Here is a 14,443-nt window from a genome sequence, read left to right on the forward strand (position 1 = left end):
GCATTGTAATAGCTGTTTGAAAAGTCTAGCGGTCGCTCAACTTTGGCTGCGCGTTAGTATCACCCCGGCGAGGTTTTTTAAGAATCCCGGCGCCGGGCTCCACCCCAGACGATGAAATCAGATTCTCTGGGAGCCAAGCCCCAGCATCGGTATTTTTAAAGAGTTATGTGCACCGGGTATTCTTTAATCCTTTACTTGCTGGAGTGGCTGGATGACATCTAGTGGGCGCATTCTCATAAAAAAAGTTCTTGAACCGAACCCTCTCTTTCTTCTTCTCTCAACGGCTGTCGGGGTTGCGTTTTAATAGGCCAAGGTGTGTGCGGTGGTGGTGGGGGGGGGGAGGCATCAAGCTAAAGGGTCTTTGGGACATCAGCGGGCTCCTATCGTTTGGGGGCGAGCTGATCTCCCCGCGCAGGAGGCTCTGACTCCGGCCAGCTCTGACCTAGGGCGCCCCGCGACGGTAGGGGGAGGCTCAAAGTCCGCTTTCAGCGGGACAGGACACTGGAAAAAAAGGGTGGGCCGAGGCGGGGAGAGGAAGGCCGGGGGAGGAGCCGGAGGAGACGTTGCCGCGAGCGGGCGGTCCCCGACGAGGCCCTGACTTCCGCGCCCCGGCGTCCGGCGGGGCGGCCTGGTCACCATGGCGGGACTGGATCCCGGCCCGGCCGTCCCCGTGTGGCTGGTCGAGGACGACCTGGGCTGCATCATCTGTCAGGGGCTGCTCGCCACGCCCGCTACGCTGCCCTGCGGCCACAGCTTCTGCCGCGAATGCCTGAAGGGCCTGTGGGCCGCGGGTAGCGCCAGCCCCCCGCGCTCCTGCCCCACCTGCCGGGAGAGCGCCCCGGCGCCGCTGCAACTGCGGAAGAACACGCTGCTGCAGGAGCTGGTGGACAAGTACAGCCGGGCGCTGCGCGAGGTGACGGACGGTCCCGGCCCCGCCCCGCGCCCTCCCCCGCCCCGCGCCCTGCGCCCCGCGCCCCCTCCGCGCCTGCGCCCGCGCCCCCGGGTCGCGCCGCCCAGCAGCCGGTAGGGAGGCGCAGCGGCTCTTCCTCGCATCCGGCCCGGCCTTCCTGCTCTCGCAGGGCTGGTGTCACTCTGAGCACTCCCGCTTCTAAGTATGAAGAAGCTGGGGGCGGGGGGAACCCTAGTCTCCTGACATCCAATCAGCCTGGCTGCTCTAGCTACTTCTTGGCACATTTCCACTTCTTTCCAGTCTTTCCTCTGTCTCTGAACATTCTTACATTGAGGTAAGATACAGCATAAAATTCGTCATTTCAGCCGTTTTTTATGTGTATAATTTAGTGGCATTAGTTATATTCTCAGTGATGTGCAGCTGTCACCAGTTTCTGTTGCCACAAGGCCATCACCACAGAGACTCTGCACCCCTTAAGCAATAACTTCTCATTCCAACTCCCTGCAGCCCCTGGTAACCTCCAGTCTTTTCTGTCTCCATGATTTGCCTACTCTAGATATTTCATGTGAGTGGAATCATATAGTATTTGTCCCTTTGTGTCTGGCTTCTTCCACTTACCGAGTTTCCAGGGTTCATTCATGTTGTAGCATGCACCTGAATTCTGTTCCTTTTGGTGGCTGAATAATATTCCATTGTATGAATGTACCACATTTTGTTTATCTATTCATACACTGATGGACATTCAGATTGTTTCCACCTTCTGGTGACTGAGTAACGATGCAGGAACATTGGTGTGCACGTAACTAAGTCCTTATTTTCAGTTCTTTTGGGTAAATACCTAAGGCGTGGACTCACTGAGTGGTATGGGAGTTCTATGTTCAACTTATTGAGGAACACAGCCAAACCATTTTCCAAAACAGCTACAACATTTTACATTTCCACCAGAAAAGTAGGAGTTGCCGATTTTTCCACATCCTTGCCAATACTTGTTATTTTTCATTTTATTTTGATTCCCCCCCTCCTGCCACTTTTTTAGGATAGCTTTCCCATTAGGAGTGAAGTGCTTTCTCACTGTGGTTTTGGTCTGCATTTCCCTGAGATTGATGATGTTGACTGACCATCTTTTCATGTGCTTATTGCTCATTTATATATTTTCATTGGAGAAATGTTTATTCAGGTCCTTTGACTATTTTTCAAAATTGGGTTGTCTTTTTTTTGTTGAGTTGTTTTTTTTTTTAAGATTTTATTTCAGGGGCGCCTGAGTGGCTCAGTTGTTAAGCATCTGCCTTTGGGCTCCCTGCTCATTGGGGAGCCTACTTCTCCCTCTCCCACTCCCCCTGCTTGTGTTCCTTCTCTCGCTGTGTCTCTGTCAAATAAGTAAATAAAATCTTAAAAATAAGTAAATCAAATAAGTATCAAATCAAATAAGTAAATAAAATCTTAAAAAAAGATTTTATTTACTTCAGAGAGAGAGAGATTGAGAGAATGAGTGGGAGGAGGGGCAGAGGGAGAAGCAGACTCCCTGCGGAGCAGGGACCCCCCCCCCCCCATGCAGGCCTGGATCACGACCTGAGCCGAAGGCAGATCCTTAACCGACTGAGCCACCCAGGTGCCCTTTCTTGTTGAGTTTTAGGAAATCTTTATAAATTCTGGATATTAAACCTTTATCAGATATATGACTTGCAAATATATTCCCCCATCTTATGGTTGTTTTTACTTTCTTGATTGTGTCCTTTGATGCATAAAAGTTTTAAGTTCTGCTGATGTCCAATTTACCTATTCTTTTATTGCTCTTGCTTCTGGCATCATATCTAAATCCATTGCCGAATTCTGAGTTCATAAAGATTTACCCCCGTATTTTCACCCAAGAGTTTAATGGTAATAGGTCTTACATTTAGATTGCTGATCCATTTTGAGTTAATGTTTCTATATGGCATGAGGTAGGGGTCCAACTTTATTCTTTTGCATGTGGAAATTTAGCTGTCCCAGCACTGTTTGTCGAGGAGACTGTTTTCTACTTTGAGTGGATTTGGCACCATTATAAAAAATCAGTTGGCCGTAGATGAATGGGTTTATTTCTGGACTCCTAATTCTATTCCATTGGTTTTTTGGTCTATCCTTATGTCAGTACCACATTGTTGTGATTACTATAGCTTCGTAGTAAATTTTGAAATCAGAAAGTGTGAGTCCGTCCGACTGTGTTCTTCTTTTTCAAGATTGTTTTGGCTCTTAAGGTCTCCTGCAATTCCATATGAATTTGAAGATTAATGTTACCATTCTGCAAAGAAGGCTGTTGGAATTTTGAGAGAGATTGCATTGAATCTGTAGGTCACCTAGGGTACAACATCTTTAATAATATTAAGTCTTCTTCCCAAAAACATGAAATGTCTTTCCATTTATTTAGGTCTTTTTAACTTTCTTTTAGTGATGTTCTGTAGGTTCCAAAAATATAAGTCCTTTCATCTCCTTGGTTAAATTTATTCCTAGGCATTTTACTCCTTTAGGTGTTGTTATAAATGGAATTGCTTCCTTAATTTCCTTTTTGGATAGTTCACTGCAGGTGTATAAAAATACACTTCTTTTTGGGTGCTGATCTTGTGCCCTTCAACTTAGCTAAATTCATTTACTAGCTCTAGTAGCTTTCTTATGGATTCTTTAGGATTTTATTTATAAGGTCATGTCCTATGTGAGTAGAGATCATCTTACTTCTTCTTTTCCAATTGGGATACCTTTTATTTCTTGTCTAATTGATTTGGCTAAAACTTCCAGTACAATTTTGGGTAGCAGAAGTGAAATCAGGCATGCTTGTTTTGTTCCCTGTCTTAGGGGGAAAGCTTTCAGTCTTTCACTATTGAGTATGATGTTAGTTGTGGGCTTTTCATAAATTCTCTTTATTTTTTTGAGGAAATTCCTTTCTATTCCTGGTTTTCTGAGTGTTTTTTTTAATCATGAAAGGTGTTAGATTTTGTCAAATGTCTTTTCTGCATCAATTGAGATAATTTATGTGTGTGTGTGTGTGTGTGTTTCCTTCATCCTGTTAATATGGTGTATCACATTGGTTTTTCTTAAATTGAACACCTTGCATTCCTGGGATAAATTCCACTTGGTCATGATGTGTTATCCTTTTAATATGCTGTTGGGTTTAGTTTGCTAGTATTTTGTTAAGGATTTCTACATCAATATTCATAAGGGATATTGGTCTGTAATTTTCTTGTGATGTGTTTATCTAGCTTTGGCATCAGGGTAATGCTGCCCTCACTGAGGAGTTAGGAAGTGTTCCATCCTCTTCAATGATTTGGAAGAGTTTGAGAAGGATTGGTATTAATTCTTCTTTACGTATTTGGTAGAATTCACCAGCGACGCCATCTGGTCCTGGACTTTTCTTTGTTGGGATTTTGATTACTGATTCGATCTCTTTATTTGTTATACCTCTGTTGAGATTTTCTGTTTCTTTTTGAGTCAGTTTAGGTAATTTGTGTTTCTAGGAATTTATCCATTTCATGTAAGTTATCTAATGTGTTGGCATACAAAGTTCATAATCTCTTAAATGTTATTCTGTAAGGTCAGTAGTAATGTCTCCACTTTACTTTCTTTCTGATGTTAGTTATTCATGTCTTCTCTCTCTTTTTTTTCCCCATTTCTTCTTTTTTTAATTAACATATAATGTATTATTTGTTTCAGGGGTATAGGTCTGTGATTCATCAGTCTTTTTTTTTTTTTAAGATTTTATTTATTTGTTTGACAGAGAGACACAGCAAGAGAGGGAACAGAAGCAGGGGGAGTGGGAGAGGGAGAAGCAGGCTTCCCACTGAGTAGAGAGCCCGATGTGGGGCTCGATCCCAGGACCTCAGGATCATGACCTAAGCCGAAGGCAGACACTTACGACTGAGCCACCCAGGCACCCCAAGGGATTCATCAGTCTTACACAACACCCAGTGCTCACCACAACACATACCCTCCCCAATATCCATCACCCAGCCACCCCCATCCCCCTCCCTCCCCAGCAACCCTGTTTGTTTCCTAAGATTAAGATTCTCATATGGTTTGTCTCGCTCTCCGGTTTCGTCCCATTTCATTTTTCTTCTCTTCCCCTATGATCCTCTGCCTTGTTTCTTAAACTCTGCATATCATTGATATCATATGATAATTGTCTTACTCTGATTGACTTATTTCGCTTAGCATAATACCCTCTAGTTCATCCACATCATTGCAAATGGCAAGATTTCATTTTTTTGATGGCTGTTGTAATATTGCATTATATATATATACCACATCTTCTTTATATATTCATCTGTTGATGGACATCTGGGCTCTTTCCATAGTTTGGCTATTGTGGACATTGTTGCTATAAATATTGGGGTGCAGGTGCCCCTTCGGATCATTACATTTGTATCTTTGGGGTAAATACCTAGTAGTGCAATTGCTGGGTCATAGGGTAGCTCTATTTTCAACTCTTTTTTTTTTTTTAAGATTTTATTTATTTGATAGAGAGAGACACAGCGAGAGAGGGAACACAAGCAGGGAGAGTGGGAGAGGGAGAAGCAGGCCTCCTGCAGAGCAGGGAGCCTGAGGCGGGGCTCGATCCCAGGACCCTGGGATCATGACCCGAGCTGAAGCCAGACGCTTAATGACTGAGCCACCCAGGTGCCCCTATTTTCAACTTTTTGAGGAACCTCCATACTGTTTTCCAGAGTGGCTGCACCAGCTTGCTTTCCCATCCTCTCTCTTTTTCTTTATCAGTCTAGCTAAAGATTTATCAATTTGTTGATTTTTTCAAAGAACCAACTTTTGTTTCATTGATTCTCTCTATTGTTTTTACATTCTCCATTTTATTTATTTCCAATAATCTTTATTATTTCCTTCCTTCTGTTAGCTTTGGGTTTGGTTTGCCCTTTTTTCCCTAGTTCCTTGAGGTATAAATTTAGGTGATTGATTTGACATCTTTCTTCTTCTTTTTTTTTTTAAGATTTATTTATTTATTTATCAGAGAGAGAGAGAGAGCACAAGCAGGGGGAGCGGCAGAGGCAGAGGGAGAAGCAGGCTCCCCACTGAGCAGGGAGCCGGATGCGGGACTCTATCCCAGGGTCCTGGGATCATGACCTGAGCCGAAGATAGATGCTTAACGGACTGGCCACCCATGCATGCCCCCGATAATATTTTTATTTATTTTTTATTTTTATTTTTTTAAGATTTATTTATTTATTTGACAGAGAGAGAGAAACAGCATGAGAGGGGATAGGGTCAGAGGGAGAAGCAGGCTCCCTGCTGAGCCGGGAGCCCGATGTGGGACTCGATCCCAGGACTCCGGGATCATGACCTGGGCCGAAGGCAGTCGCTTAACCAACTGAGCCACCCAGGCGCCCCACCCCCCGATAATATTTTTAAACAGAGTTGAGGTCACATTGTATAACCAGGTTATATCCTCTTTTTTTAAATTTTAATTAATTGAGTTTATTTTTTAGAGCAGTTTTTTTTTTTTTAAGATTTTTTATTTATTTGACAGAGATACAGCGAGAGAGGGAACACAAGCAGGGGGAGTGGCAGAGGGAGAAGCATTTTAGAGCAGTTCTAAGTTTACAGAAAATTGAGCAGATAGTATGGCAAGTCCCCATTTGCCCTTCATAGTTTGCCCTACTATTAACAGTTGCATTGGTGTGGTACATTTGTTGCAATTGATGAATCAACATTAATACGTTATTCACTAAAATCTGTAGTTGAGCTTTGCGCGGTGGCAGTATTGTAGCCAATGAGTTTATCCAAGGCGTGATTATTGCCAATTGAAACCAAAACCCACAGTTGATATTAGGGTTCACTCTGTGTTGTACAGTTCTATAGGTTTTGACAAATGCATGATATCACGTAGCTATAATTATGGTGTCATACAATTTTACTGCCCTGAAAATCCCCTGTGCTCCACCTCTTTGTACCTTCACCCCAACCCCTGGCAACTGTGGATCTTTTTACTGTCTCTTTAGTTTTGCTTTTTCCAGGATGTCATACAGTTAGAATCATTCAATTTCTGGCCTTTCCGGATAGGCTTCTTTCACTAAGCAAAATTATGGTTTGTGGCTTCATAGCTCACTTCTTTTTATTCCTGAAAAATATTCCATTACATAAATGTACTACAATCTATCCATTCACATTCTGATGGGACATATTGGTTGCTTCCATTTTTTTTTGTGATTATGATTAAAATTTGTTTTCTTCTTTTTTATTATAAATACAGCATTATCCCTCAGGTCTTTAAAACTCTTTGCTAATGTTGCTTATGATAACTGAATATACTTCCCATTGACTGTTAAGTAAGAATGATTGTTTTTGGATGGTAGAATATTGGATGATTTAAAACATTCCCTCTTTCTCATGCTTTGCATTTTTTTTTTTTAGATTTTATTTATTTATTTGAGAAAGAATGAGCAGGTGGAGTAGCAGAGGGAGAGGGACAAGCAGGTTCCCCCACACACACACAACACTCAGCAGGGAGCCCGACTTGGGGCTCAGTCCCCTGACCTGAAATTAGATGCTTAACCGACTGAGCCACCCGGGTGCCCCTCATGCTTTGCATTTTCTAAATTCACTGCAATGAGTGTGCATTTCTTTTATGAATAGAAAAAACAATATACTTTTTTTTTTTTTTTAAGTTTTTAATTTGCTCCAGTGCCAGGATAAGGGCTCCTCTCTTCAGTTCCAGCCACCTGAATATTTAGTAGGAGTGGGGCCTGGAAATTTAAGAACAAATGGTGTTACCAGTGGTCGGCTACCTCCCTCTCTAAAGTAGCCTGATTATGGCTTCCAAAACACATACTATTTTGAGGGACATCAGGCTTCTTAGAGTTGCAGAAGGTCCTGCGTCATTTCCAGTTTTTGAGGTCCCAGCATGATTTTAAAAATGTGATATGTCAAAACAAAGTTATAGGGGCACCTGGGTGGCTCAGTCGTTAAGCGTCCGCCTTCGGCTCAGGTCATGATCCTAGGGTCCTGGGATCGAGCCCCGCATCGGGCTCCCTGCTCGGTGGGAAGCCTGCTTCTCCCTCTCCCACTCCCCCTGCTTGTGTTCCCTCTCTCGCTGTGTCTCTCTCTGTCAAATAAATAAAATCTTTAAAAAAAAAAAAGTTATAAAAACTCTGGTTTATTGACAGTTGGATAATGAACACGTTGTATTTCTGTGACTCTGTATAGGACCCCTTTTGGACGTAATGCAATGTTCACCATTTAAGTCTGGGCCCTGCCTGCCTCTGATGAGTGCCACCAGATCTGGAAGTTGCCAGAATGTTGGCAGCAGAACTTCCACTCCCAGCCAGGCAGCTGAGCAGATCAAGGTCTTTAAAAGGGGTTATTTAGCGCCCTCTAGTCTGAGTGTCGCTTTAAATGGTCAGGATGTCAGGGGACCTGGCTGGCTCAGTTGGAAGACCATGTGACTCCTAATCTCAGGGTTGTGAGTTTGAGCCTCATGTTGGGTGTAGAGATTACTTAAAAAAATAAAGTCTTTTATTTTTTTTTAAAGATTTTATTTATTTATTTGACATAGTGAGAGAGAGCACAAGCAGGAAGAGCAGCAGAGGGAGAAGCAGGCTCCCTGCTGAGCAAGGAGCCCGATGCGGGACTCGATTCCAGGACCCTGGGATCATGACCTGAGCCTAAGGCAGACGTTTAACCGACTGAGCCACCCAGGCATCCCAAAAATAAAGTCTTTTAAAAAGTAAAAACTAAATCTGGAGGATGTCAGTAATCAAATAAAAGGAGCTTGTATCTGTGCATCACTTTAAAGTTTGAACATCTGGGGCACCTGGGTGGCTCAGTGGGTTGAGCATCTGCCTTGGTCCTGGGATCGAGCCCCACATTGAGCTCCACACTCAGTGGGGAGTCTGCTTGGGATTCTCTCTCTCCCTCTGGTCCTTCCCCTGCTCACGCACTCTCTCATTTTCTCTCTCTCTCAAATAAATAAATAAAATCTTAAAAAAAAAAAAAAGTCTCCAAGATCCCTGCACAATAAACTGGTAGAGTGTCTGCATTGTTGAAGAGGAGAAAGAGGGAGGGTCACTTTCAATTTGAAAGGAGTGGTGAGGACACAGGATGACTCTGGTGAGAGTGGGTCTTCAACCTCTCCAGTTGAATGCCCTCCACTGCCCCACTCACCTTACCAGCTCCACCCACCCTGCCAGTCTCTCAGCATCTCTGCTCTGACCTCTGTTCAGAGTGATGAGCCCGCACGTCCCTTTAGGCTTCACTCTCACACCCCGCCCCCCAGCCTGGGGACGGGTTCTGGTTCCCTGTTATGGCCACTGGACAATCAGTAGGCATGCAAAAGATCTGGGGCATCTACCTCCTGTCCTCTGGACATTTTTGTCACTCTGTTGCCTGCTTCCTTTATGTAGTGTTTACAGCTCCCTCTGTCTAGAGCTGGGTCCTGGGTCCAGCTTTGGGTTCTGCTTTGTTCTTTTAAAGGCAGCGGCACAGAAGAGCATCCCAGAAGTTGGGCGTGAGCTGGCGGAGTTGGTGGAACAGCTCGTAGACATTGTCAGGAGTCTTCAGAGTCAGAGGCACCTCCCCGAATCCAGACCAGGCAATGAAGGGAGCACCCCGAGCATGTGCATGGTAGGCTCAGCCCAGAGGGGAAAGCATGTGCCGGGGGCGGGGCTAGGGATGGCTTCCAGCTGGAGCCACAGGAATATGCTGGGAGTTGAAGGATGCAATAAGTCTTCATCTTTTACCATTTTCTTACTGTCACACATGGATGACCAGAAGTGTGCAATGCTTGAGGTGAGGTAGGGGGGCTTCAGGTGGGCTAGATTCCATCCTTACCTCTGCACCTAACCAGCTCTGAGATCTCCAGGGACCTCTATGCAAATCCTGCAGACAGTCTAGTCCCCATCTTCATTGACCTTTCAGCAGCCTTTGACCACACCTTCATTCCTGAAGCTTTCTTTTCCCTTAGCTTCCAGGACAGGAGTCTTCTGACCTTCCCCTGTTTCTCTATGGCTGCTCCTTCCCCAGCTGTCTTGCAGGCTCACTCTCTTTTCCTCTCCTCAGCACCAAAATGCCCAAATTTCTCAAGGCTGAAGGGTACATCCTTTTTTCTTCCCCACTGAGTGGTCTTCCCCACACCATGGCTTTAATTACCACCCCATGCGCAAACATAGCTCCAGCCTGGACCCCTCTCTGAGCTGTGGTCTGCTATCTTCCTTCTCACCTTTTCCTCTGTGTGTCTCAAAGGCACATCCCATTTAGAATGTCCCAAACTGTCCCAAATTCCTCTGGGAGTCCCCATCTTGGTGACTGGCCCTATGATCCTTCTAAGGACACAAGCCAGGAACCTGGGAATCATGTCACCCCCTCCCTCACTGGCCTAAACATCCCCAGAGCCTATTTACTACTCTTGAGCTCCTTGGAGACATCTCTGATCCAAGCCTCTGATCATTTCTTTTTTTTTTTTTTTTAAGATTTTATTTGGGGCGCCTGGGTGGCTCAGTCATTAAGCGTCTGCCTTCAGCTCAGATCATGAACCTAGGGTCCTGGGATCGAGCCCCGCATCGGGTTCCCTGCTCAGCAGGAAGCCTGCTTCTCCCTCTCCCACTTCCCTGCTTGTGTTCCCTCCCTTGCTGTCTCTCTGTGTCAAATAAATAAATAAAATCTTAATAAAAAAGATTTTATTTATTTGAGAGAGAGAGTGAATGAGAGAGAGAGCACAAGCTGGGGGTGGGGGGTGGCAGAGGGAGAAGCAGACTCCCCACTGAGCAGGGAGCCCAGTGTGGGGCTCCATCCCAGGACCTTGAGATCATGACCTAAGGTGAAGGCAGACACTTAAGCGACTGAGCCACCCAGGCTCCCCAAGCCTCTGATCATTTCTTGCCTGGATTGCTGCAATAATTATTTACCCCACTCTATTCCTGCTGGTCTGCTCTTCTCATGGTTGTCAGAGTGACCCTCTCAAACACAAATCTGATTTATAACATCTCCAGTGACATCTGCTTGTGTGGGATTAAGACCCAAATCCTGGCTGTCCTCACAGAACCAACAGGGCCCTGCAGGACTCCTTCCCTGTCTGCCTGTCCTGTCTCCTTCCAGCCGGCTCCCCTCCCCCGCCACTCCCCGGGCTCTTCAAGCTTCAGCCACTCTGGCCCCTATCAGTCCCCCAGTGTCATACTTCTTCCCACCACAGGGTGCACCCCGTGGAATGTTCTTTCGCCCTGCCACCTAGATAACACCTCTCATCCTTCTCATCCCGGCTAGATCATCACTTTCCTGGAGAAACCTTCCTTTTCCTGGAGAAACTTTTCCTGGAGAAACCTCCACTGATTTCCTCGAACAAGTCCCCCTGTTAGAGGCTCTTACGATTTCATTTGCAGCAATTACCACAAGTTGCAACTTGATAATGATGGGTGCCATAATTTATTCATGTCTGTTTTCTCTCCTCCCCTGCTCTGGACTCTAAGCTTCATTAGGGTAGAGACCCTGATGGCTTTTGTTCACTCTTGTATCCCCAAGCTTAGCAAGGTGCTTGCCACATAGTAAGTGCTCAGCAAATACTCAGGGGTCTTCAGGGCTGTAAGGTGTTGGGGGGAGGAAAGCCTGAGAGTCTGACTTTCACACTTAACATTGCATTGGTTTGATGTGAGGACTAATGAAGCTCTGGCCTAAATAAGTGCTCGAGGGGCGCCTGGGTGGCTTAGTCAGTTGGGCGTCTGCCTTCGGCTCAGGTCGTGATCCCAGGGTCCTGGGATCAAGTCCTGCATTGGGCTCCTTGCTTGGCGGGGAGCCTGCTTCTCCCTCTCCCTCTGCCCCTCCCCACCATTGTGCTCTCTCTCTCTTGCGCTCTCTTTCAAATAAATAAACAAAATCTTCAAAAAAAAATTTTTTTTTAATTAAAAAAAAAATAAGCGCTCAAGTGGTGGGAAAATGCAGGATGATAAAATTCACTATGGTGATTTAGTTCACCTCCGTGAGCTGTAACTTCTTTTGTAAAAGGGGGATAACCAACCTACCTTGGAAGGTTGTTACACAAATTAGAAGTAAGCCACGTGAAGTACTCAGTCAGTGGTGCCTGCTACTTTACAGTTGGTAAGAAGAGTGGAAAATAAGAGTATCCAAAATTGGGAAGGAACATCAGGGGCCAAAGGTGGCATGGTGGGAGCAGATGAGAGGCTGTGTTGGGGAATAACAGGACCCGAGGTTAAATAAAGTCAGGGAGCATGTGTTGGCGGCCCCAGAGAGCTGGGAGGGGCTGGATGCCTGGCCACATGTCTACACTGGTTCTTGAGAGGAGAGGTGATAGAATGATAGCCTTCCAGGGAAGATTATTATGGCCTCTGTGGCTGATCTTGGTGACTATCTGTATTATTTATTTTGTAAAGCCCCTAGAGGATGGGCTTACAAATTTTACTACTTTTTTGGGTATTACCTAAGAAATCCACATTTATTGTACATAATACTAGAAAATGTATAACAGGTTTTTAAAAAAAAATTTTTTTTAAGATTATTTATTTGGCAGAGAGAGATATAGCAAGAAAGGGAACACAAGCAGGGGGAGTGGGAGAGGGAGAAACAGGCTTCCCGCGGAGCAGGGAGCCCAATGTGGGACTCAATCCCAGGACCCTGAGATCATGACCTGAGCCGAAGGCAGACACTTAACAACTGAGCCATCAGGCGCCCTGAAAATGCATAGCAGTTTAAAGAAAACAAAGGAACATCGTCTGTAACCCCACCACCCAGAAATAACCACCCTTTAATATTTTTGCTGCACTGTGTGTTCTTCCAAATTGCTTTCAAGGCATGTAGTTTGAGGACCTAATTATGTTTTTAAAAATCTGTGAGGAGGCAAGTAGAAAATGATAGATGGCAGAATTAGAATATACTATTTGCTGCACACCTTAGGAAACTTCAATTATTTAATTTCTTTTTAATGATCCATCAATAGTCTTCTTCTGGTGGGGTGGACCTTTCCTTGGCTTCTTCAAAGCCAGTGACTTCCAACACACCCGAGAGAAAAACGAGAGACATTCTACATGACCTAGAAGAAATCCAGAAGAAATTACAGAAAAACTTCACGTGGAAAGAGGCCTTTGAAGAACAGCCGCAGGGTGAGTTGATTTTATTGGGTGAAAGAGGATTAAATATGGAATTTGGGGGAAATGACAAAAACAGTGACAAATAGCTTTGTTTTTTGGGGATAGGATCCCAGAGCCCAGCTGTGTTGTCCCTGTGCTGTTGTAAATGAGGAAGGGGTGGGCGGAGGTGTTTTTGTGGCTGGATACGTGTTTTGGATATGGCTGGAGGTATGATGTCACCTAGGCCTTTAAAAGATGAAACTCATTTTCCAAGACCTCTACATCCAGAACCTAGACCTGATTTTGCTGCTCGCCTGTGTTACCAACCTGAGGAGATTCAGAAACAGGCTGCTTTTTATGTTTAACTATTAAATGTCTTTGTTAACAAAGCATGCAACTTTGTAAATTGTCCTTGATAAGTTTAATTAAAATATCATGTGTGGTGAGTATGCTAATAGAAAACAGTAACAACGCAGAAAAGAACCTCTCTGTCCTGACTTTGGAGGTTCTCTATTGTAACCCTTGTCACCACTGAAGAACAATTCACACCTGCCCCTTAGACGTGAGCTCTGGGCTCCCTCTGTTCTGCCTCCTGCTCTCGCCACTGCCAACTTTATATACTTTAGAGACATACCTCTTATAACTATTTTTATGTTTAAATGATCTTGCTCAGGGCGCCTGGGTGGCTCAGTCGTTAAGCGTCTGCCTTCGGCTCAGGTCATGATCCCAGGGTCCTGGGATCGAGTCCCACATCGGGCTCCCTGCTCGGCAGGAAGCCTGCTTCTCCCTCTCCCACTCCCCCTGCTTGTGTTCCCTCTCTCGCTCTCTGTCAAATAAATAAGTAAAATCTTTAAAAAAATAAATAAATGATCTTGCTCTGCTTAAAAAGTTATTTTTTATTTAAGTGGAGGAACTTCATCCCTTGGGAAAAACTCAAGGAAACAAGTGAGAGCACACTTTATCAGTTGTTCCAAAAACTGAGAAATAAGTGCCCTCTTAGCTCCTGTGTCCCGCTAAATTTAGATTGGGTTCCTTAGTGATCTTATTTACTTAAATTTAAAATCAGTATTTAGGGGCTCCTGGCTGGCTCTGTTGGTGGAGCATGCAACTCTTGATCTCAGGGTTGTGAGTTCAAGCCCCACGTTGGGTGTAGTTAAAAACAAAATCTTTAAATAAAATCAATTTTTAGATTTTGGGGTTAAATTAAAAATTTTATTTTATTTTTTTTAAAGATTTTATTTATTTATTTGACAGAGAGAGACACAGCGAGAGAGGGAACACAAGCAGGGGGAGTGGAAGAGGGAGAAACAGGCTTCCCGCTGAGCCAGGAGCCTGATGCGGGGCTCGATCCCAGGACACCAGGATCATGACCTCAGCCAAAGGCAGATGCTTAACAATGAGCCACCCAGGCACCCCTAAAATTTTATTTTTTAATTTTTATTTATTTATTTATTTATTTATTTATTTATTTATTTATTTATTTATTTAT

At 44.6% G+C, this 14,443-nt stretch overlaps 1 protein-coding gene and 1 long non-coding RNA gene across 3 annotated transcripts in view; one reads left to right on the top strand and one right to left on the bottom strand.

Moving 5' to 3' along the window:
- The first annotated feature begins 565 nt into the window (after positions 1 to 565).
- Positions 566 to 14,443, top strand: part of RNF135 (ring finger protein 135) — a 16,682-nt gene continuing 2,804 nt past the window's right edge. Inside the window, exons 1-3 of one of the 2 annotated variants that reach the window (XM_035027788.1) lie at positions 567 to 913; positions 9,356 to 9,505; positions 12,825 to 12,987. In XM_035027788.1, coding sequence (XP_034883679.1) covers positions 638 to 913; positions 9,356 to 9,505; positions 12,825 to 12,987 — 589 coding nt within the window. In that variant the 5' untranslated portion in view covers positions 567 to 637. Of the gene's footprint in view, positions 914 to 9,355; positions 9,506 to 12,824; positions 12,988 to 14,443 lie in introns of both variants that reach the window. The other variant, XM_035027789.1, reaches the window with a different exon arrangement.
- The window catches only part of LOC118025325, a 16,742-nt gene continuing 15,010 nt past the window's right edge, over positions 12,712 to 14,443 (bottom strand). Inside the window, exon 5 of the long non-coding RNA XR_004683276.1 lies at positions 12,712 to 12,917. This is a non-coding gene — a long non-coding RNA (uncharacterized LOC118025325). The remainder of the gene's footprint in view (positions 12,918 to 14,443) is intronic.

The sequence above is a fragment of the Mirounga leonina genome, unplaced genomic scaffold (assembly GCF_011800145.1).
Source record: "Mirounga leonina isolate KUSES-001 unplaced genomic scaffold, KU_Mleo_1.0 Mir_200, whole genome shotgun sequence".
NCBI classification, from domain to species: Eukaryota; Metazoa; Chordata; class Mammalia; order Carnivora; family Phocidae; genus Mirounga; species Mirounga leonina.